This window comes from Bufo bufo, chromosome 6, assembly GCF_905171765.1.
Source record: "Bufo bufo chromosome 6, aBufBuf1.1, whole genome shotgun sequence".
NCBI lineage: Eukaryota > Metazoa > Chordata > Amphibia > Anura > Bufonidae > Bufo > Bufo bufo.
In genome coordinates, this window is record NC_053394.1 from 63,462,781 (window position 1) to 63,490,143 (window position 27,363).

Here is a 27,363-nt window from a genome sequence, read left to right on the forward strand (position 1 = left end):
CATGGGACTGAATGTTGGAGGCGGCTGTGGGAGGGAGAGATATATTTACATGGGACTGAATGTTGAAGGTATCTGGGGGAGGGAGTGATGTTATTTTCATGGGACTGAATATTGAGGGGTGATTTTATTTACATGGGACTATATGTTGAAGGCGGCTGGGGAGGGGATGATGTTATTTACATGGGACTGTATATTTGAGGGGGCTGGAGAGATGGTGTGATGTTATTTACATGGGACTCTATGGCGGAGGGAGGGAAATAATGTTGTTTACATGGAACTGTACGGTGGAGGGGCTGAGGAATTATAATTTCTGAGGACACTAAACGGAGGAATATAACTGCAGGGGGCGATATAAATACTGGGGGCACTTTAGGGGCATTATAACAGTAGGGGGCGTCTTCAGAGCAAGCATTATAACAGTAGGGGGAAGTATAAATACTGGGGGCACTGTAGGGGCATTATAACAGTAGGGGGCGTCTTCAGAGCAAGCATTATAACAGTAGGGGGAAGTATAAATACTGGGGGCACTGTAGGGGCATTATAACAGTAGGGGGCGTCTTCAGAGCAAGCATTATAACAGTAGGGGGAAGTATAAATACTGGGGGCACTGTTAGGGGCATTGTAACAGTAGGGGGCATCTTCAGAGCAAGCATTAAAACAGTAGGGGGAAGTAAAAATACTGGGGGCACTGTAGGGGCATTATAACAGTAGGGGGCATCTTCAGAGCAAGCATTATAACAGTAGGGGGAAGTGTAAATACTGGGGGCACTGTGGGAGCATTTTAAATCTCGGGGACATTAGGCATCTTATTACTACTGGGGGCTCTATAGGAGGGATCCGCATTATTTCTACTAAGGGGTCTGTAGAGAGCTTTATTACCACTGGGGGAACAATAGGGGGCTTTATTTCTACTGGGGGCTCTGTAAGGGCATTATTAATACTGGAGGGCTCTTCTACTAATGGAGGCAATCTTGGTCGACTTAGAGAATTGTGCCATATGCATTAGGGCTTGGGCCCCGGATCTTTTGAGACCCTAAAAAAACGCCCCTGGGTTACAGTAGTTTGCAATGTACACAATGTAGCCACTCATGTGCCTCTCCAGTCGTGGAGTCTTCTGAGCAAAACATTGTGTCCACTACCTTGTTCTGTCACGGAAGCGAAGGTTACACAAGCAAAGTAAGGCTACTTTCACATCTGCGTTTTTGCTGGATCCGGTCGTATTATCTCTAAAACAGCCATGACGGATCCGTCACTAAAACCACTGTAAGACAATGGGGGATGGATCCGTTTTCTTTTGTGTCTGAGAAAACTGATCCGTCACCATTGACACTGCTTGTAGCGTTATTCTGTCCGCGATGGTGACGCAACCAAATGGAACTGAATGCATTCTGGTGCACTCCGTTTCGTTCAGTTCAGTTTTGTCCCCATTGACAATGAATGGGGAAAAAAAGGAAGTGTTTTCCTCTGATATTAAGATTCTATGACGGATCTCAATAGCAGAAAGGGAAAGCGCAAGCGTGAAAGCCTAAAACAATCACCAACATAGTATTTCACAAAGTGCACAAATAAAAGTACTCTATAGTGTTCCAGCGATGCCACCTAAATAACAGAGCTATAAAAGGCCCAGATGACAAATTGATAATGAGATCATGAATCATTCTGAGGAGGGTGGAGAGGTCCCAGGGGATTTGTGCCATTTACTCTCCATATAAAGCCCAAGCTTTGAAACTACAGCTCCCAACATCCCCTGATAGCCTTCATCAGTCAGAGCATGTTGCATGCTGTATGTTAGTTGCAGTGTGAGCACTACAGGTAAGTGGGGTTCGGACTTGCGTTATGGCATTCCGTTATAGGTTCAGTTTATAACGGAATATAACAGAATTCTCGGACACAATGCAAAACGGAAGCCTTTAAGAGGCATTGCATTTTGATCCATAATAGACTTTGTTTTCCGTCCTGCATAACGGAAATCAGACGGATCTGTTATGCTGCCCATAGACTTCTATTATGACGGATCAAAACGGAATGCCCCTTAAAGGTTTCCATTCTGCATTCCGTCCGAGAATTCCGTTATAAACAGAACCTATAAGGGAATAACCTAACGCAAGTGCGAACCCGCCCTAAGGCTGAGTTCACACTGCAGTTATTTGATCAGTTATTTCCATCAGTTAGGCTACATTCACACGACCGTATGTGTTTTGCGGTTCGCAAATTCTGGATCAGCAAAAAAAAAACAGATGACATCCGTATGGCATCATTTTTTTTTGCGGATCCATTGTAAAAATGCCTATCCTTGTCCGCAAAACGGACAAGAATAGGACATGTTCTATTTTTTTTGCGGGGCTACGGAACGGAGCAACGGATGCGGAAGTGAATGGGTCCACACCCAAGCCGCAAAAAATGCGGCTCGGATGCAAAACCAAACAATGTTCGTGTGCTTGTAGCCTAACTGATGAAAATAACTGATCTAATAACTGAAGTGTGAATGAACCCTTATACTGTATATATATATATATTGAGATTATAGGAGTTATCCGAGGTTGGAAATGGCCCCCCATATGCCCAGGCCTCTCACACTGATTCTACTTTCCTGGCTCCCCGCTCTTGGCCCGCTCCTGCTCCTCGCACGGCCGCAACTGATTCTCCCCGTGTGCAGATGAAAACATCTGGTCTCTGGGGGAAGCAGCCAATGGCAGGTGGTGACGAGCCTGCCTAGCGTCACCCATCACCGCCGGCCATTGGCTGCTCCTTCCAGACAAAGGATATTTTCATCTGCGCACGGGGAGAAGCAGCTGCGGCCGTGCGGAGACCAGGAGCGGCACCGGGGGTGGGAAGCCAGGTAAGTAGAATCAGTGTGAGGGGCCCGGTCGTATGGGGGGCCATTTCCAACCTCGGATAACCCATTGTATATTTATCTCAATACCAATAATATGTAACTATCTCTAATACTGTCCTGTATTCCAAGCTTCATCACCATCTTCATCAGAAGCCGCATCTACTACCCAGAATTCCACCTCTACACCTCCTGGTAGGTTCATCAAGAATATATCCAGCTTAAGAAACCTTTCACTGAATACAATAATGGAGGTATACGTCTCAATTTAATGATTATATAACGGCTAAAACTAAGAGGCGCTAAAAACTATTTCTTTATTACTTAATTGATTAAAAATTGGGGGAAACAATTATGTCAATGTCAAAAACACAGACCAAAAAAGAACCGCACCAAAGTACAGTATGACCTGGTGAACTGTGTTACAATTGGCTGGTAATCACCACAACAGTAATTCTGCGCGGATCCACAAAAATCTGGACAGTAGTATAGAGCAGTGTGGGAGAAATACAGTGGTAATAGAGAAGACCTGGCTGGATATAAGCCAGCTGCAGTGTGAACTACCTGTATATACCTGTATATTGGGAAGCCAAGCGGGGCGGATCTCCCGAAAGCCATATATCATATATGCACTGGGTCGCAAAAATACGTAATGGCCACCAAGTGTCAATAATGAGAAGTGGAGGATGGCAACGGTAATTAAACAACTTAATATAAAGATACAGAACATCCAATAAGCAACTATACTTAGCATGCAGTGGTGGTTGCAGAAAACAAACTGGGGTAGTTTATTAATCAATGAAACACGCAAATGAGATATGATCATTGAGTCCAGATGGGCGAACTGTGCCCAGCCTAAAAATCCATTGGGCCTCTTTTTGGAGGATTCGCTGGCCAAAATTTCCACCCCTTGGGGACGGTCTTACAATCTCGATACCCTGAAATACTAAAGCTCGCACATCCCCAGAATGATGTAGATTCATGTGACGTGCAACCTGGGTGTCAGCATTCCTCCTAATGTTATTCAGATGCTCGCCAATTCTGTGGCGAAACTCACAGATAGTTTTTTTAACATACTGCAAACCACAGATACATGTGGCCAGATAAACAAGGCCAGAGGATCTGCAGTTTATAAAGCATCTGATGTCATAAGACATGGAAGTGGTTGTGCTGACAAATGTCCGACCAGTTTTAATGGAATCACAGGCAACACATCCGCTGCAGTGAAAAGTACCAACCAGGGGGTTTGTCAACCGCGCGTTTTGTTGTTGCAGAGTCTGAAAGAAGCTATGCACCAGCCTATCCTTCAGATTACGCCCCCTACGGTAAGTGATAGCTGGAGGGGCACTCACCAAATGCTCAATATCAGGGTCCATTTTCAATGGATTTTTAGGCTGGGCACAGTTCGCCCATCTGGACTCAATGATCATATCTCATTTGCGTGTTTCATTGATCAATAAACTACCCCAGTTTGTTTTCTGCAACCACCACTGCACGCTAAGTACAGTTGCTTATTGGATGTTCTGGATCTTTATATTAAGTTGTTTAATTACAGTTGCCATCCTCCACTTCTCATTATTGACACTTGGTGGCCATTACGTATTTTTGCGACCAAGTGCATATGATTTATGGCTTTTGGGCTATTTGACATGTCTGGTTCAATTGATATGCCTCTTACATAATGCTGATAATTATAGTTGTCACCTTTTTTAATCATCATAGGTGACACAATGGCATATCTATTCCTACATATTTCCCTATGCAGCCTTATCTCTATTGGTTATTTTTTCAATAGGGTGTCATGTTTATTGTTTTTTCACACTTGCCGACATCGGCATTTTACCATACTTTTGTCACCACTTGAAATCATTGTTCTCGCTCCCCTGTCTATTCCCTGCTGCTGCAGGATATTCACAGGATATCTCTAGAACGAAGCTCCTAAGGAAAACGAGAGCGCACCATGCATGCGCAGCTGCCCTCCATTAATTTCTATGGGAGCGGTGAAAATAGCCAAGCAGCGACTCAAATATTTCCAGCAGTTCCATAGAAGTGAATGGAGTGCTGGCCACACTTGCGCGATGCTTTATCTATTCATTTCTACAGGACTTTCGGAAAAAAAACTATTCTAATTTTGGCACTCCCATGCAAATGAATGGAGGGCAGCCGCCCTTGTGCGACATACTCTCCCAAAGTTTGGGCACTCTTTTCCAGTCTTGCAGTTGCAGGTCCTAAGACTATATGACATTGGCTGCATTTCCTAGCGATATCCCACCAATGTTCAGATGAGACAACCACTTTAACGCCAAGGTCAAGGTGACGGCAACATACTGTATATGCATATGAATAAACGAATGGAAAACAATGGTAACAAACATCCTTTATAATAACACTTTGCACTGTCTGATTTTTTTTTTAAGCTTCTGAAATCAATAAAAAAAACTGTCCAAATTATATGCTTTCTTGGGGAGAATGCAGCCAAAAAATAATATAATACATAACACTTGATAAAACCAGTCAAACAAAAAAACTGTTAATACGGACATGCTCAGGAGTTATAAATGTAGTCATGCAATACACAATACCAACGCCATTTCTTAGTCGCTTCTTCTAGTGGATTCAATAACAATAGTATGTAACTATCTCTAATACTGTCCTGTATTCCAAGCTTCATCACCATCTTCATCAGAAGCCGCATCTACTACCCTGAATTCTACCCTTTCGCTCACTGGTAAGTTCATCAAGAGAACATCATTGCGTGCACATTCTGCAATGTGAATATGTTGGTGATGACATGATATTTTTCCATATCTTACGATGCATTAGGTCTGGGTCAGTCACAGATTACATTGTAGAGACAATCTTTACAACAGATTCTTCAGAGGATAGACATGGGTTGTGTATTTAGTTGTTATTCAAAGCATTAGAGAACTATGTATTGTGAACTGAATCAGATTATAATTCCGAACTACAGACAAAAGTTGGCAGATAGGACCAGGGCACCAATATGTGGAATACACAGTGGTTACTTCTTGTCTATGTTAGGTGTTTCATGAGTGCCAGTCACATGCCTTCTGTATACTGTGCAGTGCAGCCAGTATGTGCACTTAAAACCACAAACCCTCCCTATTTGAACAATACTCACCTCATCTAGGCTCTGGTCTTCTCCGGTGGGTCCTTTCTATGAGCAGGAGGTACTCTCACTGCATGATGTTGACTCATGCTGGCCATATCTTCTTTAAAAAATACACATAATTATTGCAAGTTCCCTTTTCTAGGTGCATCTTTAATATTCTTTTCCATTAACCGTTTGCATGGTGGAAGGCTTGTGAAACTGTATACATACTTCAAAATATAATCAGTGGAGATGAGCCGAATCAATTCTAAATGAATTGCATGCAATCACAGTTTTGTAAAAAATTTGAGGTGAATCCGAATTCAACATTTTGGTGATTCAATTCAATTTTGGAGAGAGAGAGAGAAATTATAAAACAAAAAAAGCAAGAAAGAAGAAAATAAATATTTGTACTAGAAGACCTCAGATGGTCATATATACAAATGTCCAGGCCAACTGAGAACTTGAGTAGAATCAATTTGTATCCATATCAAATCGGTCGACTAGTTGGCCTAATCAGACCCTAATTGAATTTAGAGTGATTTGCTCATCTCTCTCTAATAAGAGAGAAAGGCAGTAAGGCAAGGTGTGAATGTACCATATGCATCGGCACATGGAGTCCATACTGTATTACTTGCTCACAGATACTGTACCCTTCGTAGTGTCGTATAGTGCCTACTATATGTGAGGTGCAGAGCATCTTCTCTAGCAGACACCATGTGTTGGAGACTTGGACTATTCCACAATCTTTTATCTTATAGTTTCCATTTTAATCAGTAAGAAAAAATAGGCACAGAGAAGTAGATATGGATCCATAGATTTCTCCTGGGCTGTATTGTGGATCTACCATGTATTACATGTATTTTGTGAATGTCTCTGTTGAGTTAATGAGTTTTTTATGTTTGGCAGATGATATAAGGAATACAACTTTAAATGGTAAGTTGTGTTACTTATGGTAGGTGATAAATATTTGATCGCTGGGCATTGGACAGCTGGGACCTCCACCATACATGAAAACAGGGGTCCCCGAGTGGTGGTGTAGATGATCACCTCTACATTTGATGTGTATAGGACTGTCAGAGATAAGCGAGCACTCGGACATCCCATAGAGGTAATTGGAACAATGGTCACTCAAGCCACCACCACTCAATTCACACAGAGGGCTTGGGGAACCCCATTTTTGAGAATTGTAGGGGGCCCAGTGGTTGGATCCTCATAGTACCATCTATCCTGGCAAATAAATGTTATTAATGGGAAAACCTCTTTAATAATGTCAGACACTACTGTCGTGTAACTAGAAATGACTGGGTCCCACAGCAAGTTTATTTTGGCACTCCTGTAGCTAGTCCAGATAGCTCTCTCAGACCAGGTCTTGCAGCCGCTCCGTCCGTTCCCTACACGTATATACTGTATGTCATGCCACTGTATATAGTGTCACTGTATATAATGGACTTTGTATAATACTGTGCAGGGGGCGCTGACAATAAAATGTTTTTAGTCCTCCTCCTGGATGGGCCCCTTCAGGCCCGTAGGAGCCACCTTTTCCTGCTTCCACTATAGCAAAGCCACTGGTCAGATAGTTTAAATTTGGTGATACGTATCCATAGAAGTGTAGAAAGTGGGGCCATGCTGCTGTGAAGAACCAAGGACGAATTTACACACGCCAGTATCAATGATCACTAATCGAGAACATTCATATGAACATTCATTCCAATGATTGCTCTCTCTTTGGCTGCATTTAGATGCCGTGAATAGAGCTGAGCGAATTTGACTTCGGAGATCCGTCTCAAAGTTAGTTATTTGCAAAGTGAAAAACCTTGGAACCAAACTCAGCTTCTGTTCCAAGGTACTACTCGGAGCCGAAGCCGAGTTCAGTTCCAAGTTTTGAAGTGTTTTTTCTACTGTAATAATCAATTACTGAAGTTATTCAACAAAGTCTTGCGCAACTTCGCGAATAACTAACTTCGGCTCATCGGAGCCCATACATTCTAATACTGTACAGAGAAGGATCTCCGTACAGTAACGAATTTTTTAGCGAAGCGGCTTCGGATGTAGCATATGAAGCTTGCTTCACTCATCTCTAGCCGTGATCATCAGACTGGAATGTGATTTAAACAAGGATAATTGCAGAACATGAATCGCCTTTCAAGACGTGTATGTGAAAGGGTGTTTTTTTTTTTACTGATGACTTATCCTCTGGATAGGTCCTCAGTATCTGATTATTATGGGTAGCACTACGTCTTCTCTCAGCTCACCAAACACAGCGCCATACATTTGATAGCGGCTGTGCTAAATATCGCAGCTCAGCCGTATTCACTTCAATGGGGCTGAGCTGTGCCTTGGCCATGTGACCGATGAGCGTGAAGTCACATGGCCTAGGGGAAAGCTGAGGAAAGGCTGCGGCGCTACTTCTCGAACAGCTGATCGGCTGGGATCCCAGGTGTTGGAGCCTCACCGATCAGATACTGATGACCTATCCAGAGGATAGATCATCAGTAAAAAAAAAAAACTCTTGGAAAAGCCCTTTAAAGTTTGGCCTGTCCCTTAGGATTTTTTAAGTTTATTTTCCAGGTATCATATTATTTTTTTTTGAAAGAACTAAGACAAAGATTTGAGAATACAAAGAATTTATATAAGTGATAAAGTTTTAAAAGAAAAATCATTTTTTTCCATTTTTGCAGATATTGTATGGGATACCACTTTAACTGGTAGTTTTTTAACAAGTAGCGCATTAATGGGATTAGTATCTAAAAACATTGGGGCACATTTATTAAGACGGGCCTCTACATAACTTCAGCGGATCCACATCCGCTTCTAAATTTAATACACTTTCCTAAAACAGGCGTAGAAGTTTGGAAATGAGACTGACCTGTTGGCCTGTCCCCTCCTCCACCCACAACACGCCCACTTTTTTAGACCTGGCGTGAGCGGGGAAAAGTCACAGATTGTGACATAAAGGACCTTTGCGCCGCAATCTGCGCCAGAATACAGATGTACTGTATGTATTTATTTTGCATCTATATATTACATGTAACAAATTATTCCCCTGTAGGTCAGCAGTACTTTACGTCTGCAATATCAGGTATAACCACTTACCTCTATATAACAAAATCATTGTATTCTCATTTGAAACAAGTTTTCTGTACTAATATTCATGACTGACGGCATACAGAAGTACTGAGATTTGAGCTGCAGTTGAGTTCAATGGTAATTGTATAAATTTCTCTGTATGCTGGCTTAATCCTATATTTGATGTTACATTAATCAGCCGTTATATTCTACTATTTGAATCATTCTGAAAAACACAAGCTGTGAACCTAACTTTTATCATGTAACTTGCAAGCATTAGGGGTCGTTGCTAGATTAAAACATTCGGGGCCTGTGCCCCTGATGTTTTGTCCCAGGCCCCGAATGTATTGCCTGCCAGATAGATACAACTGTATTGCCATCCTCAGGATGGCAATACAATTGAATCTAATGCCCTGCAAGAACTGAAGGACCTGTGATGACATCACAGTCAATGTGATCAGTTCTAAATGCAGTAGCTGAAAAGGACCTGCAATGATGTCACCATCATGTGACCAGTGCAGGAGAGAAGGGGTCAGCAGTGAAGAGAAGTCCTGCGAAGAAGCTGAGGTCAGGTCTGCTACATAAGGAGAGTTAAGTAAAGGGGTACATTACTCAAGTGTGAGAGGCAGAGCAATGTTGGGAGTTGTGCTTTTTTAACTGGGACTGTATGTTAGGGCTGAAGGGAGTGATGTTATTTACATGGGACTGAATGTTGGAGGCGGCTGTAGGAGGGAGTGATATAATTTACATGGGACTGAATGTTGAGGGGTAATGTTATTTACATGGGACTGTATGTTTAAGGTGTCTGGGGGAGGGAGTGATGTTATTTTCATGGGACTGAATATTGAGGGGGTGATGTTATTTACATGGGACTATATGTTGAAGGCGGCTGGGGAGGGGATGATGTTCTTTACATGGGACTGTATATTGGAGGGGGCAGGAGTGATGGTGTGATGCTATTTACATGGAACTCTATGGCGGAGGGAGGGAAATAATGTTATCTACATGGGACTGTATAGGGAGGGAGGGAAATAAAGTTATTTATATGGGACTGTACTGTGGAGGGGCTGAGGAATTATAATTTCTGACACTAAATGGAGGAATATAACTACAGGGGGAACTGCAGGGGGCAATATAAATACTGGGGGCACTTCAGGGCAAACATTATAACAGTAAGGGGCGATATAAATACTGGGGGCACTGTAGGGGCATTATAACAGTAGGGGGCATCTTCAGAGCGAGCATTATAACAGTAGGGGGCAGTATAAATACTGGGGGCACTGTGGGGGCATTTTAAATCCAGGGGACATTAGGCATCTTATTACTACTGGGGGCTCTATAGGAGGGATCCTCATTATTTCTCTATGGGGGGTCCTATTACTACTGAGGGGTCTGTAGAGAGCTTTATTACCACTGGGGGGAACAATAGGGGGGCCTTATTTCTACTGGGGGCTCTGTAAGGGCATTATTAATACTGGAGGCTCTTCTACTATGGAGGCAATCTTCGACTTAGAGAATTGTACCATATTCATTAGAGCTTGGCCGCGGATCTTTTGAGACCCTAAAAACGCAATTTACACAATGTAGCCACTCATGTGCCTCCACTCCAGTCCGTGGAGTCTTCTGAGCAAAACATTGTGTCCACTACCTAGTTTCTGTCAAGGGAAGCGAAGGTTACACAAGAAAAGAAAGGCAACTTCGCATCTGCGTTTTTGATGATCGGTTGTATTATCTCTAAAACACCCATGACGGATCCATCACTAAAACCACTGTAAGACAATGGGGGGATGGATCCGTTTTCTTTGTTTCCGAGAAAACTGATCCGCCTCCACATTGACTTACATTGAGTGCAGGACGGATTCGTCTTGCGTCCGCACCCCATCGCTGACAAGAAAACACTGCTTGTAGAGTTATTCTGTCCGCGATGGTGACGCAACCAAATGGAACTGAATGCATTCTGGTGCACCTCCGTTTCGTTCGGTTCAGTTTGTCCCCATTGACAATGATTTTTCCTCTGATATAAGATTCTATGACAGATCTCAATAACAGAAAGGGAAAGCGCAAGTGTGAAAGCCTAAAACAATCACCAACATAGTATTTCACAAAGTGCACAAATAAAAGTACTCTATAGTGTTCCAGCGATGCCACCTAAATAACAGAGCTATAAAAGGCCCAGATGACAATTGATAATGAGATCATGAATCATTCTGAGGAGGGTGGAGAGGTCCCAGGGGATTTGTGCAATTTACTCTTCCATATTAAAGCCCAAGCTTTGAAACTACAGCTCCCAACATCCCCTGATAGCCTTCATCAGTCAGAGCATGTTGTATGCTGTATGTTAGTTACAGTTGTGAGCACTACAGGTAAGTGGGGTTCGGACTTGCGTTATGGCAATTCTGTTTTAGGTTCAGTTTATAACGGAATATAACAGAATTCTCGGACGGAATGCAAAACGGAAGCCATTAAGAGGCATTTTATTTTGATCCGTCATAATAGACTTTGTTTTCCGTCCTGCATAACGGAAATCAGACGGATCTGTTATGCTGCCCATAGACTGCTATTATGACGGATCAAAACGGAATGCCCCCTTAAAGGCTTCCATCCTGCATTCCGTCCGAGAATTCCGTTATAAACAGAACCTATAAGGGAATAACCTAACGCAAGTGCGAACCCGCCCTAAGGCTGAGTTCACACTGCAGTTATTTGATCAGTTATTTCCATCAGTTTAGGCTACATTCACACGACCGTATGTGTTTTGCGGTCCGCAAATTGCAGATCTGCAAAAAAAAAAACACGGATGATGTCCTTATGGCATAAGTTCTTTTTGCGGATCCATTGTAACAATGTCTATCCTTATCTGCAAAATGGACAAGAAAAGGACATGTTCTATTTTTTTTGCGGGACTACAGAACGGAGCAACGGATGCGGAAGTGAATGGGTCCGCACCCAAGCCGCAAAAAAATGCGGAACCAAAACACGTTCGTGTGCATGTAGCCTAACTGATGAAAATAACTAATCTAATAACTGAAGTGTGAACTCAGTCTTAGGGCTTGTTCACACGACCGTATGGTTTTGGCGGTCCGTTTTTCACGGATCCGTTGTTCAGTTTTTTTGGGATCCGTTGTGTTTCCGTTTCCGTTCCGTTTTTCAGCAAAAACAGGAACTTTGTAATATTGCAAACACCAAATACATGTGCAAAATGGGCTGGGCATAGCATTTCTACAGCATGGATCCGCAAAAAACGGATGACATACGGACATGTGTTCCGTATGCATTCCGTTTTTATACAGACCCATTGACTTAAATGGAGCCACTGAACGTAATTTGCGGACAATAATAGGACCTGACTCAAAATGCTGCGGAACGCAAAAACGCAAATACGGAAACGGAATGCATAGAGGTACATTCCGATTTTTTTTGCGGACTCATTGAAATGAATTCATCCGTATACGGAAAGCAAAAAACGTTTGTGTGAACGAGCCCTTATACTGTGTATATATATATATATTGAGATTAAAGAGTTATCCGAGGTTGGAAATGGCCCCCCATAACGCCCAGGCCTCTCACACTGATTCTACTTACCTGGCTGCCCGCTCTCAGCGCCACTCCTTTCTCCGCACGGCCACAGCTGCTTCTCCCCGTGCGCAGATGAAAACATCCGGTGTCTGGGGGGAGCAGCCAATGGCAGGCGGTGACAAGCCTGCCTAGCGTCACCCATCACCGCCTGCCATTGGCTGCTCCCCCCAGACAAAGGATGTTTTCATCTGCGCACGGGGAGAAGCAGCTGCGGCCGTGCGGAGACCAAGAGCGCGCTGTGAGTGGGGAGCCAAGATAAGTAGAATCAATTGTGAGGGGCCCGGTGTATGGGGGGCCATTTCCAACCTCGGATAACCTATTGTATATTTATCTCGATACCAATAATATGTAACTATCTCTAATACTGTCCTGTTTTCCAAGCTTCATCACCATCTTCATCAGAAGCCGCATCTACTACCCAGAATTCCACCTCTACACCTCCTGGTAGGTTCATCAAGAATATTCAAGAGGGGCCTGATGTGTTTCTGTAGCGTAATAATATTACAGGCTATAGCTACTAGAGAGGGGTCGTTGATCCAGGGAGTTATTCTGATTGCATGATTGGAGTCGGGAAGGAATTTTTTATTCCCCTAAAGTGAGGGAAAATTGGCTTCTACCTCACAGTTTTTTTTTTGCCTTCCTCTGGATCAACTTGCAGGATAACAGGCCGAACTGGATGGACAAATGTCTTTTTTCAGCCTTATGTACTATGTTACTATGTTACAGACCAAAAAAGAACCGCACCAAAGTACAGTATGACCTGGGTGAACTGTGTTACAATTGGCTGGTAATCGCCACAACAGTAATTCTGCGCGGATCCACAAAAATCTGGACAGTAGTATAGAGCAGTGTGGGAGAAATACAGTGGAAATAGAGAAGACCTGGCTGGATATAAGCCAGCTGCAGTGTGAACTACCTGTATATACCACATGAAACCAGGGCTGCGGGTCATTTGTTATCAGTAGCCAGCCCAGGGAAAAATAAAACCCCACTACCTACCTAACTAACTGCCCAGACTAAATTATCACTCCCGCATATGGCGTCTAAAAAGGTGCTCGACGCATTTCTTCCCTGAGATTCATCAGGAGCGAAATTCAATAGTGCACAATGTGAGAATAATAGAAAGCTGCCACACTGGTGATGTGTGAGCGCACTGGCGCTATGACGTCCGTGAAGCGGCCGCCGAAATGCCGGTATAAATAGCGGAAATAGACACGCCCCAAGAGGGGCTGGGCGGATGTGCAGCCAATGGGAATCCAAGCGGAGCGGATCTCCCAAAAGCCACATATCATATGCACTGGGTCGCAAAAAATACGTAATGGCCACCAAGTGTCAATAATGAGAAGTGGAGGATGGCAACTGTAATTAAACAACTTAATATAAAGATCCAGAACATCCAATAAGCAACTGTACTTAGCGTGCAGTGGTGGTTGCAGAAAACAAACTGGGGTAGTTTAATGATTAATAAAACACGCAAATGAGATATGATCATTGGGTCCAGATGGGCGAACTGTGCTCAGCCTAAAAATCCATTGGGCCTCTTTTTGGAGGACTCGCTGGTCAAAATTTCCACCCCTCGGGGACGGTCTTACAATCTCGATACCCTGAAATACTAAAGCTCGCACATCCCCAGAATGATGTAGATTCAATGTGACGTGCAACCTGGGTGTAAGCATTCCTCCTAATGTTATTCAGATGCTCGCCAATTCTGTGGCGAAAACTCACGGATAGTTTTTCCAACATACTGCAAACCACAGATACATGTGGCCAGGTAAACAAGGCCAGAGGATCTGCATTTTAATAAGCATCTGATGTCATAAGACATGGAAGTGGTTGTGCTGACAAATGTCTGACCAGTTTTAATGGAATCACATCAACACATCTGCTGCAGTGAAAAGTGCCAACCAGGGGGTTTGTCAACCGCGCGTTTTGTTGCGGAGTCTGAAAGAAGCTATGCACCAGCCTATCCTTCAGATTACGCCCCCTACGGTAAGTGATAGCTGGATGGGCACTCACCAAATGCTCAATATCAGGGTCCATTTTCAGAATGCCCCAGTGTTTACGCAAGATCTCCTGAACCGGCACATTTGCAGCATCAAAAGTTGCTATCAGATGAATCTGTTCCTTGTCCCTTTGCTTCTCTCTGGAATTGAGAAGGGACTCACGTGTACAAGCCAAAGAGTGTTGATATGCTGAAGAAAGGACCTTGTGCGGATACCCACGTTAAGAAACCTATCTCGAGATCCCTAGATTTTATTTTAAATCTGAGTTGGACGAACAGTTGCGGCGGACACGAAGATAAGAGGGAGAGGGTGACAGCTGTCCCAGTGTAAAAAACTGTTTGTCACAGTCTGTTTATGAAATAATGTGGTGTGGACCATACCATTATCCGTTTTCAAGATGGTTAAATCCAAGAAGGTGATCTGCACTGGGTTGGCCTGTTTTTTTACCTTTGAGGACCAACCCAGTGGCAGATCACCTTCTTGGATCTAACCATCATGAAAACGGATAATGGTAGGGTCCACACCACATTATTTCTTATAAAGACTGTGACAAACAGTTTTTTACACTGGGACAGTTGTCACCTCTCCCTTGCACTGTCCGATTTTTTTTTAAAGCTTTTTAAATCAATTAAAAAAACTTTCCAAATTATATGCTTTCTTGGGGAGAATGCACCAAAAAAATTATATAGTACATAACACTTGATAAAACCAGTTAAACAAAAAAAAGCACAGTTAATACGGACATGCACAGGAGTTATAAATGTAATCATGCAATACACAATACCAACGCCATTTCTTAGTCGCTTCTTCTAGTGGATTCAATAACAATAGTATGTAACTATCTCTAATACTGTCCTGTATTCCAAGCTTCATCAGCGTCTTCATCAGAAGCCTCATCTACTACCCTGAATTCTACCCTTTCGCTCACTGGTAAGTTCATCAAGAATATATCATTGTGTGCACATTCTGCAATGTGAATATGTTGGTGATGACATGATATTTTTCCATATCTTCCGATGCGTTAGGTCTGGGTCAGTCACAGAGTTACATGGTAGAGACAATCTTTACAACAGATTCTTCAGAGGATAGACATGGGTTGTGTATTTAGTTGTTATTCATAGCATTAGAGAACTATGTATTGTGAACTGAATCAGATTATAACTCCGAACTACAGACAAAAGTTGGCAGATAGGACCAGGGCACCAATATGTGGAATACACAGTGGTTACTTCTTGTCTATGTTAGGTGTTTCATGAGTGCCAGTCACATGCCTTCTGTATACTGTGCAGTGCAGCCGTATGTGCACTTAAACCACAAACCCTCCCTATTTAAACAATACTCACCTCATCTAGGCTCTTTCTTCTCCGGTGGGTCTTTCTATGAGCAGGAGGTACTCTCACTGCATGATGTTGACTCATGCTGGCCATATCTTCTTTAAAAAATACACATAATTATTGCAAGTTCCCTTTTCTAGGTACATCTTTAATATTCTTTTCCATTAACCGTTTGCATGGTGGAAGGCTTGTGAGATGGTATACAAACTTAAAAATATAAGCAGTAGAGATGAGAGAATGAATTCTAAATGAATTGGATGCAATCACTGTTTTGTAAAAATTTGAGGTGAATCCGAATTCAACATTTATAAAACAAAAAAAGCAAGAAAGAAGAAAAAAATATGAGTACTAGAAGACTTCAGATAGTCATATACAAATTTTCAGGTCAACTGGAGAACTTGAGTAGAATCAATTTGTATCCATATCAAATCGGTCGACTAGTTTGGCCTAATCAAACCCTAATTGAATTTTGAGTGATTTGCTCATCTCTCTCTAATAAGAGAGAAAGGCAGTAAGGCAAGGTGTGAATGTACTATATGCATCGGCACATGGAGTCCATACTGTATTACTTGCTCACAAATACTGTACCCTTCGTAGTGTCGTATAGTGCCTACTATATGTGAGGTGCAGAGCATCTTCTCTATCAGACACCATGTGTTGGAGACTTGGACTATTCCACAATCTTTTATCTTATAGTTTCCATTTAATCAGTAAGAAAAAATAGGCACAGGGAAGTAGAATATGGATCCATAGATTTCTCCTGGGGCTGTTTTTGTAGATCTACCATGTATAACATGTATTTGTGAGGTCTCTGTTGAGTTAACGAGTTGTTTATGTTTGCAGATGATATAAAGAGTACAACTTTAAATGGTAAGTTGTGTTACTTTATGGTACCGTAGGTGATAAATATTTGATCGCTGGGCATTGGACAGCTGGGACCTCCATCATAAATGAAAACAGGGGTCCCTGAGTGGTGGTGTATAGGACTGTCAGAGATAGGCAAGCACTCGAGCGTCCATAGAGGTAATTGGAACAATAGTCACTCAAGCCACCACCACTCAATTCACACAGAGGGCTTCGGGAACCCCATTTTTTGAGATTGTAGGTGGCCCAGTGGTTGGATCCGTCCGATTCCTACACGTATTCCCATTCTGCATGTCATGTCGCTTCATATAGTGTCACTGTATACAATGACTTTGTATAATACTGTGGAGGGGGGCACTGACAATAAAATATTTTAGTCCTCCTCCTGGTTGGGCCCCTTCAGGCCCATAGCAGCCACCTTCCCTGCTTCCACTATAGCTAAGCCCCTGGTCAGATAGTTTGAGTTTGGTGATACGTATCCACAGAAGTGTAGAAAGTGGGGCCATGCTGCTGTGAAGAACCAAGGACGACTTTTACACACGCCAGTATCAATGATCAATAATCAAGAACATTCATATGAACATTTAATTCCCAATGATTGCTCTCTCTTTGGCTGCATTTAGATGCCGTGATTAGAGATGAGCGAATCGACTTCGGAGATCTGTCTCTGTACAGTATTCGAATGTATGGTCTCCGATGAGCCGAAGTTAGTTATTTGCTAAGTGAAAAACCTTGGAACCGAACCATTCGGAGCAGAAGCCGAGTTCAGTTCCAAGTTTTGAAGTGTTTTTTTACTGTAATAATCAATTACTTAAAGGGACACTGACAGGCCCAATAAGCATAATTAGCTATATATATGCATGCACAGGTCTTCTAATGTGCATTAAAAACATATAAGTATAACCCCTGTCCACCTTATAAATACAGCAAACTGATGTTTTATAACCTGAAGTAATCGCTTTTCTTTCTGCCCAAGGGGCGGCGCTTCAGCTTCACTTCTATCCAACCGCCGTTTTGAAGGCAGCGCCGCCCAGCTCATCAATAATTACTTCACTGGGCGGCTTCTGCTGTCCCCGACGTCGAGATCCGGCGCATGCCCAATAGAAAGCTATGGGCATCGGACTCACTTTTAGCTTCTGCGCATGCGCCCGGCACCCATAGCTTTCTATTGGGCATGCGCCGGATCTCGGAACGTCGGGGACAGCAGAAGCCGCCCAGCGAAGTGAATATTGATGAGCTGGGCGGCGCTTCAAAACGGCGGTTGGAGGGCGGCTGGCTGGGCAGAAGTGAAGCTGAAACACCGCCCCTTGGGCAGAAAGAAAAGCGATTACTTCAGGTTATAAAACATCAGTTTGCTGTATTTATAAGGTGGACAGGGGTTATACTTATATGTTTTTTAATGCACATTAGAAGACCTGTGCATGCATATATATAGCTAATTATGCTTATTCGGCCTGTCAGTGTCCCTTTAAGTTATTAAACCAGGTTGTGCAGGTTGGGGGACACCTGGGAAATAGTGACCATAAAGTAATAACCTTCCAATTATCCTTCAAACGAGCGTTTCTACAGGGAGGAACAAAAATACTAAACTTCAAAAAAGCTAAATTTTGCCAACTAAGAGAGGCCATAAGCGGAACTAACTGGGACAAAGTCCTCAAAAATTAAAATACCGCCACAAAATGGGATATTTTTAAAAGCATCCTAAAATCTAATTGTGAGAGGTACATACCGTATGGGAATAAAGGGTTAAGGAACAAGAAGAAACCAATGTGGATAACTAGAACTGTAAAGAAAGCAATAAATGACAAAAAGAAAGCATTTAAATCACTAAAACAGGAGGGTAGCGAGGAAGCACTGAAAAACTATAAGAAAAAAAATAGAATATGTAAAAAACTAATAAAAGCCGCCAAACTAGAGACCGAGAGATTAATTGCCAAAGAGAGCAAATCTAACCCTAAAATGTTCTTCAATTATATAAATGGTAAAAAGTATAAATCCGAAGGTGTCGACCCTCTACAGAGCAATGAGGGAATGAGGGGGAAGTTGTAGAGAGCGATGAGGAGAAAGCAAAGCTATTAAATATTTTTTTCTCCACTGTATTCATTGAGGAAAATAAACTGTCAGATGAAATGCAGAATGTAAAAGTAAATTCCCCATTAAAAGTGTCCTGTCTGACCCAGGAAGAAGTATAACAGCGACTTAAAAAGATTAAAATATACAAATCGCCAGGACCAGATGGCATACACCCCTATTCCTAAGAGAATTAAGTAATGTCATAGCCAGACCCTTATTTCTGATATTTACAGACTTTATATTGACAGGGAGTGTTCCACAGGATTGGCGCATAGCAAATGTGGTGCCAATATTCAAAAAGGGTGCAAAAACAGACCCCAGAAACTATAGGCCGGTATGTTTAACATCTGTTGTGGGTAAACTGTTTGAAGGTTTTCTAAGAGATGCTATCTTGGAGGATCTCAATGAAAACAAGCAAATAACATCATAGCAGCATGGCTTCATGAGGGATCGGTCATGTCAAACTAATTTAATCAGTTTCTATGAGGAGGTAAGTTCTAGACTTGAAAGTGATGAATCAATAAATGTCGTATATCTGGACTTCTCCAAAGCATTTGACACTGTACCACATAAAAGGTTAGTATATAAAATGAGAATGCTCGGACTGGGAGAAAACGTCTGTATGTGGGTAAGTAACTGGCTCAGTGATAGAAAACAGAGGGTGGTTATTAATTGTACACACTCAGATTGGGTCACTGTCACTAGTGGGGTACCTCAGGGGTCAGTATTGGGCCCTATTATCTTCAATATATTTATCAATGATCTTGTAGAAGGCTTGCACAGTAAAATATAAATTTTTGCAGATGACACTAAACTGTGTAAAGTAATTAACACTAAAGAGAACAATATACAGCTACAGATGTATTAGGATTAGAGGCTTGGGCAGAGAAGTGGCAGATGAGGTTTAACACTGACAAATGTAAGGCTATGCACATGGGAAGGAATAATGCAAGTCACCCGTACATACTAAATGGTAAAACACTTGGTAACACTGACATGGAAAAGGACCTAGGAATTTTAATAAACAGAAAACTAAGCTGTAGAAACCAGTGTCAGGCAGCTGCTGCCAAGGCCAATAAGATAATGGGTTGCATCAAAAGGGGTATAGATGCCCGTGATGAGAACATAGTCCTACCACTTTACAAATCGCTAGTCAGACCACACATGGAGTACTGTGTACAGTTCTGGGCTCCTGTAAACAAGGCAGACATAGCAGAGCTGGAGAGGGTCCAGAGGAGGGCAACTAAAGTAATAACTGGAATGGGGCAACTACAGTACCCTGAAAGATTATCAAAATTAGGGTTTTCACTTTAGAAAAAAGACGACTGAGGGGAGATCTAATTACTATGTATAAATATATCAGGGGACAGTACAGAGATCTCTCCCATCATATATTTATCCCCAGGACTGTGACTGTGACGAGGGGACATCCTCTGCGTCTGGAGGAAAGAAGGTTTGTACACAAACATAGAAGAGGATTCTTTACGGTAAGAGCAGTGAGACTATGGAACTCTCTGCCTGAGGAGGTGGTGATGGTGAGTACAATAAAGGAATTCCAGAGGGGCCTGGATGTATTTCTGGAGTGTAATAATATTACAGGCTATAGCTACTAGAGAGGGGTCGTTGATCTAGGGAGTTATTCTGATTGCCTGATTGGAGTTGGGAAGGAATTTTTTATTTCTTAAAGTGGGGAAAATTGGCTTCTACCTCACAGTTTTTTTTTTTGCCTTCCTCTCGATCAACTTGCAGGATAACAGGCCGAACTGGATGGACAAATGTCTTTTTTCGGCCTTATATACTATGTTACTAAGTCTTGCGCAACTTCACGAATAACTAACTTCGGCTCATCGGAGCCCATACATTCTAATTCTGTACAGAAAAGGATCTCCGTACAGTATTATAACAAAATTTTTAGCGAAGCGGCTTCGGATGTAGCATATGAAGCTTGCTTCGCTCATCTCTAGCCGTGATCATCAGACTGGAGTGTGATTTAAACAAGGATAATTGCAGAACATGAATCGCCTTTCAAGATGTGTATGTGAAAGGGTGTTTTTTTTTTTACTGATGACTTATCCTCTGGATAGGTCCTCAGTATCTGATTATTATGGGTAGCACTATGTCTTCTCTCAGCTCACCAAACACAGCGCCGTACTTTGAAAGCGGCTGTGCTAAATATCGCAGCTCAGCCGTATTCACTTCAATGGGGCTGACCTGCGCCTTGGCCATGTGACCGATGAGCGTGAAGTCACATGGCCTAGGGCAGGGGTGGCCAACCTTACAGACACAAAGAGCCAGAAAAAAAAATCGTATGACTGCCAGGAGCCACAAGCTATCCGTTTACACAAATATGCGTGCACACGACAGTATTACTGCAATTGAGTTATTAAACATTTAAAAGTGCATTTAAACCACCTTTCCTACCTGTAGTGTAGACAGCTTTAGTGAGACTTCTGGCAATCTTTGTTTTTCACAATGTGTTTCAAGATTTCTCAGATGACCGCCCATGCTCAGATGACTGCCCATGCTCAGATGACACCCTTATGCACAGATGACCGCCCCATGCTCAGATGACACCCTTATGCACAGATGACCTCCCCATGCTCAGATGACGCCCCATGCTCAGATGACGCCCCATGCTCAAATGACGCCCCATGCTCAAATGACGCCCCATGCTCAAATGACGCCCCATGCTCAAATGACGCCCCCATGCTCAAATGACGCCTCATGCTCAATGACGCCCCATGCTTAGATGACGCCCCATGCTTAGATGACGCCCCATGCTCAGATGACGCCCCATGCTCAGATGACTGGCTTATTATCAGATGACGCCCCATGCTCAGATGACACCCCATGCTCAGATGACACCCCATGCTCAGATGACCGCCCTATGCTCAGATGACCGCCTTATTATCAGATGACGCCCCATGCTCAGATGACACCCCATGCTCAGATGACACCCATGCTCAGATGACACCCCATGCTCAGATGACACCCCATGCTCAGATGACCGCCTTATTATCAGATGACGCCCCATGCTCAGATGACACCCCATGCTCAGATGACACCCCATGCTCAGATGACACCCCATGCTCAGATGACGCCCCATGCTCAGAATGATCGCCTTATTATCCGATGACGCCCCATGCTCAGATGACCACCCTATGCTCAGATGACCGCCTTATTATCAGATGACACCCCATGCTCAGATGACCGCCCTATGTTAAGATGACGCCCCATGCTCAGATGACACCCCATGCTCAGATGACACCCCATGCTCAGATGACGCCGCATGCTCAGATGACCGCCCTATGTTAAGATGACACCCCATGCTCAATGACACCCCATGCTCAGATGACACCCCATGCTCAGATGACACCCCATGCTCAGATGACGCCCCATGCTCAGATGACCGCCTTATTATCAGATGACGCCCCATGCTCAGATGACCACCCTATGCTCAGATGACCGCCTTATTATCAGATGACACCCCATGCTCAGATGACCGCCCTATGTTAAGATGACACCCCATGCTCAGATGACACCCCATGCTCACATGACACCCCATGCTCAGATGATGCCCCATGCTCAGATGACCGCCTTATTATCAGATGACCGCCCCATGCTCAGAGGCTATTTGACATAGGAGAGATGTGAGCATGGGGTGTCTGATTTTTTGTGTCTTATGTGAGCACTGGGGAGACTTATTTTGTGGGTTTGATGAGGATTTGGGGGTCTTATCTGAGCTCATACTACCCCCATGTCAGATAAGACCCCCAGATCAGTACTTTAATAAAATAAAACTGTGTAGGAGGCTTATCCTACCTCTGCTGCCGCTGCTCTGAAGACTGGCGACCTCTCCACAGTGACCTGACGTGCACAGCGTCAGGTCAGAGCGCGGGCCTGCATGTATCAACGGGGGGGGGGGGGGGGGGGGGGGGGGGGGGGCCGGGGGGGGGGGGGGGGGGGGGGTGCACTGCGCCACCAATGACAACTTTTAATACAGATACAGGAGGCGGGTGCCGGCAGAATCACATAGCCGACACCTGGCCTCTATGCTGCGTTCCCCGGCACTTAACCCCTCAGGTGCGGGCTATATGATTCTGCAGCCAGAACCCGCCTCCTGTATTTGAATAAATGAGTGAGATAACTTCATTGGTGGCAGTGGAAACAGCCCCTCCCCTCCTCTTCCCCTCTGCATCCTCATTGGTGGCAGCGGCAGCAGCACAGGGGGAGGAGGGGACTGCTTTCTTCTTCCTTCTCCCCTGTGCTGCTAATATTTTGAAACCTGCGATATCCCTGGCCCGCTCCCCTGCGACTGCGAGCCGCATATGTAGAGGAGACCGCACTCCTCTGAGAGCCGCATGTAAAGGTCCGATGAGCCGCATGCGGCTCGCGAGCCGCGGGTTGGCCACCCCTGGCCTAGGGGAAAGCTGAGGGAAGGCTGCGGCGCTACTTCTTAAACAGCTGATCGGCTGGGATCCCAGGTGTTGGACCCTCACCGATCAGATACTGATGACCTATCCAGAGGATAGATGATCAGTAAAAAAAAAAAACTCTTGGAAAAGCCCTTTAAAGTTTGGCCTGTCCCTTAGGATTTTTAAAGTTTATTTTCCAGGTATCATATTATTTTTTTTAAAGAACTAAAACAAAGATTTGAGAATATAAAGAATTTATTAAGTGATAAAGTTTTAAAAGAAAAATCTTTTTTTTCCATTTTTGCAGATATTGTATGGGATACCACTTTATACTAAGTAGCGCATTAATGGGATTGGTATCTAAAAACATTGGGGCACATTTATTAAGACAGGCCTCTACATAACTTCAGCGGATCCACATCCGCTTCTAAATTTAATACACTTTCCTAAAACAGGTGTAGAAGTTTGGAAATGAGACTGACCTGTTGTCCTGTCCCCTCCTCCACCCACAACACGCCCACTTTTTTACACCTGGCGTGAGCGGGGAAAAGTCACAGATTGCGACATAAAGGACCTTTGTGCCGCAATCTGCGCCAGAAATACAGATGTATTTCTTTTTAATAAATGACAACAATAAATTAGAGTACTACAATATTAGGGGCATACACAGAAAAGCAGCCAGAGGCATTTATCACCCGTACACCTTGTTAGCAGCTTTCTTACATGGTTGTCCGGGCTTTTACTATTGATGGTCTATCCTCAGGAGAGGTCATCATCAATATCAGATTGGCGGGGGTCTGATTGCCAGCACCCCGCCGATCAGCTGTATGAGGAGACGGTGCACTCAGTGTATACCTGCCGTCTCCCTTCTCTCTTCTTGTCCGCTGCTGCGGTCTATGGTCTTTGCCACAGAACGATCGGGACCTTCCTCAATGAAATCATTATGCTCCAATAGCACATATGGAGTCATCATTACAATACCAAATTACCTGTTAAGTTGTGTCACTTAATACATTGAATTATTCTGCAGTAAGTTACACCCTGGACCTAAACAAGTCTATGGCAGGTTTTGTTTTCCTTGTGAGATTTGTCCTTTGCAATGTGTTCCCTCTAGTGGTCAAATTACAGTATGACTCTGCAAAGATCTATCTCCCAAGGAAGACAAGCATCTCGTTAGTGCCATCTTTTGGAAGTGGCTCCCAATGAGTCAAAATCCGACTTTCCAACAAGCTTTGGGATTTGTCAAGGGAATATAGCCGAGACATACAATAATTTCAGGCACACATTTATTTGTGTATTTTATTGTACAGTGAACGACTTGTTGCCCTATCTACATGATTGCATGGCCTCTTTACATGTAAATGCTCTCATTTTATTATATGACAATACAAGAAAAATAACAAATTAAGTCCGCTTCTTCACATTTAAAAATGTCAGACATGTGGCTGCATGAATATCTTCTTAATAATTGTTCTGGGCATTAATGAAGACCCGTCCATGATACAGATCACGTGAACTGGAACCCATATTATATTAGCTGAAGCTGATGATAGGTAAATGGTTCATACAGCACCATATAGTTCCATACAGGTCACATGAGGCCTGCAAACAGTGACACAGTCACAGTGCCCCCATAACAATCACACCAACAACCTCCTACAATACAGCCCAATACAATGCTCACTTCTTCAAACATCTTACAGAAATGTCATAGTCTTGGTAGTAGATAGGGGAATACATGAAGGCTTTGGAGGTCAGGCTTAGGGGGCTGGAGGTAAAGCATGGGCTTCCCTCTTCCCTTCCAACCACCGGTTTTCTGCTGGACCCCATATTTTTTATGGTTAATTAAATTCAATATATTTTTGTTCTTCCAGAAAGATTTGACAATTGTGGAGGAATATTGACTGAAAGTTATGGCAGTATCACTAGCCCATTCTATCCAGCTATTATCCTCTCAACAGTCACTGTACATGGGAAATCCGCTCAGCACCAAATACTGTCATAGAAATCAACTTTCCCAGAATAAGGTAAGTGTCGGTTAAAGTGCACCTGCACCTGAATCAATACCATTAAACCATTCATACTTCGTGATAGAGTTGATCGTACTGATTAAAATGATACCTATCTTGTGCAGATTGGTTGTTGCATTCCCTAGATAAAAAGCTTTATTCTTCATGTAAGTGTGAGCTGCAGTGAACAGAGGGGCGTGGCCAGAACTGGAAGTCGGAGGAGCACTGAGCGGCTAGGCCCCACCCCTTGTTGCACTGACATTTTCATTTGCATAAAGAATAAAAGTCATTTTTCTTTGGAACACCACAATGGATTTTTACAAGACAGGTATTATTTTAATCTGTGGGGTCGACCCTACCAGGCCCTATGCCTGGTTTGATAGGGTTGATCCAGCTGACAGATGTCCTTTAAGCATTAACATTTGTCATCACCTGCTGTTTTGGCATTATTAACGGTGTTCTAATGTACAATGTGAGGCCCCAAGTATAACTTCCTAACTGCATCCCCATTAAATTGGTTCCACTGTTATCCTCATAACTGTCTATTGTCATTCTTTCTGTTTCTTCTAATAAGCCTCAGATTTATTTTTTTTACCACAAGGAGCATTTTTGATCTCATGCAGAATATTTTAATAGGTCTCTAGGTCATAAAACACAGTGGATGTGTATTGCTAGGAAGGGGATTGACTGCCTGTATACTTGTCCTTATTACTGTTTTGGTGAATTATTTTAACAGCCTAGAAAGTTATGGAGATTGTAGATATGATTCTGTGACCATATATGATGGACCTCCTGGAAGTTCTCTACTCCAAAGAATTTGCCACTCAATAAACCGCACCTTTCGTTCATCATCAAATGTAATGACCATTGTCTTCATAACTGATGGATCCATACAAAATACCGGTTTTGAAGCTAACTATAATACATTGACTGCAACAAATTCAATGTCAGGTAATAATTTCATGTAGCAATTGAGAAATAACATGCCTCATTAATATTGCTTCAAGGGAACCTGTCACCGGGATTTTGTGTATAGAGCTGAGGACATGGTTTGCTAGATCACTGCTAGCTCATCCGCAATACCCAGTCCCCATAGCTCTGTGTGCTTTTATTGTGTTAAAAAAAAAAAAAACGATTTCATAGATATGCAAATTAAACTGAGATGAGTCCTGTCCCTGACTCCCCTCAGGGACAGGACTCATCTCAGGTTAATTTGCATATGTATTAAATCGTTTTTCTTACACAATAAAAGCACACAGAGCTATGGGGACTGGGTATTGCGGATGTGCTAGCGGCCATCTAGCAACCCATGTCCTCAGCTCTATACACAAAATACCGGTGACAGGTTCCCTTTAAAAAGAGGGCACCCATTAGCAGTGCCACATAGAGTCCCCTGGCAGAATTATCTTTAGAAGAGCTGTCAGACTGGAGGCCTGGAAATGATTACTACTGACAAGAGAAGAAACCCTTTAGGCTTAATGATGGTATAAATCTCAGCATGACCTATTCTGGGTGAAATATTAGGCTCTCAGCAGCTCATTTGCTTTTTTTCTACATGTTTAGCCAAAGTGATTTCCTTCAAGGGTTTGAAGGGAGGACCATATCATTTAAAAAAACAAACAGTGAATGATCCCAAAGAGGGACAAGTTGTCCTGAGTCTGATGCATATTCCCAGTAGAGTATCCAAACTCCAATGAAAGCAGATGGTTTTTAATCCCATAAGGACTTGAAAACTTCTCAAACCCTTCCTACAAGAAGGAGACATTGAGAGTCCTATTCCATCTAGAGCTGGGATCAACATAGACAACTGAGGCCCCCTGTGGAAAACAGCATGTGGGCTTCCATCTGCAAGAAGAGCTTCCACTTACTCATATTTAGGATAAGGAATAAGTGTCATCATTTCTTTCCCCTTTAACATGGTAATATTCCTGAGAGTCTAGGGTAGCGGATGAGATGCATGGTAACATCTTTGATGGTCTAATGCAGAAAAAGGGGTTAATGGTGACATCCGTGGGGGACTTGCGAAGTGAGGGTGTGAATAATGACATCGTTGCTGGATTAGAGCAGTGATATGA

At 43.1% G+C, this 27,363-nt stretch overlaps 1 protein-coding gene across 1 annotated transcript in view; it reads left to right on the forward strand.

Moving 5' to 3' along the window:
• Positions 1–27,363, forward strand: part of LOC121005506 (deleted in malignant brain tumors 1 protein-like) — a 56,846-nt gene that overhangs the window by 17,448 nt on the left and 12,035 nt on the right. Inside the window, exons 3-11 of the mRNA XM_040438273.1 lie at positions 2,966–3,028; positions 5,499–5,561; positions 6,855–6,881; positions 8,998–9,027; positions 12,972–13,034; positions 15,461–15,523; positions 16,771–16,797; positions 24,310–24,451; positions 26,025–26,239. Of these exons, the coding sequence (XP_040294207.1) occupies positions 2,966–3,028; positions 5,499–5,561; positions 6,855–6,881; positions 8,998–9,027; positions 12,972–13,034; positions 15,461–15,523; positions 16,771–16,797; positions 24,310–24,451; positions 26,025–26,239 (693 nt within the window). The remainder of the gene's footprint in view (positions 1–2,965; positions 3,029–5,498; positions 5,562–6,854; positions 6,882–8,997; positions 9,028–12,971; positions 13,035–15,460; positions 15,524–16,770; positions 16,798–24,309; positions 24,452–26,024; positions 26,240–27,363) is intronic.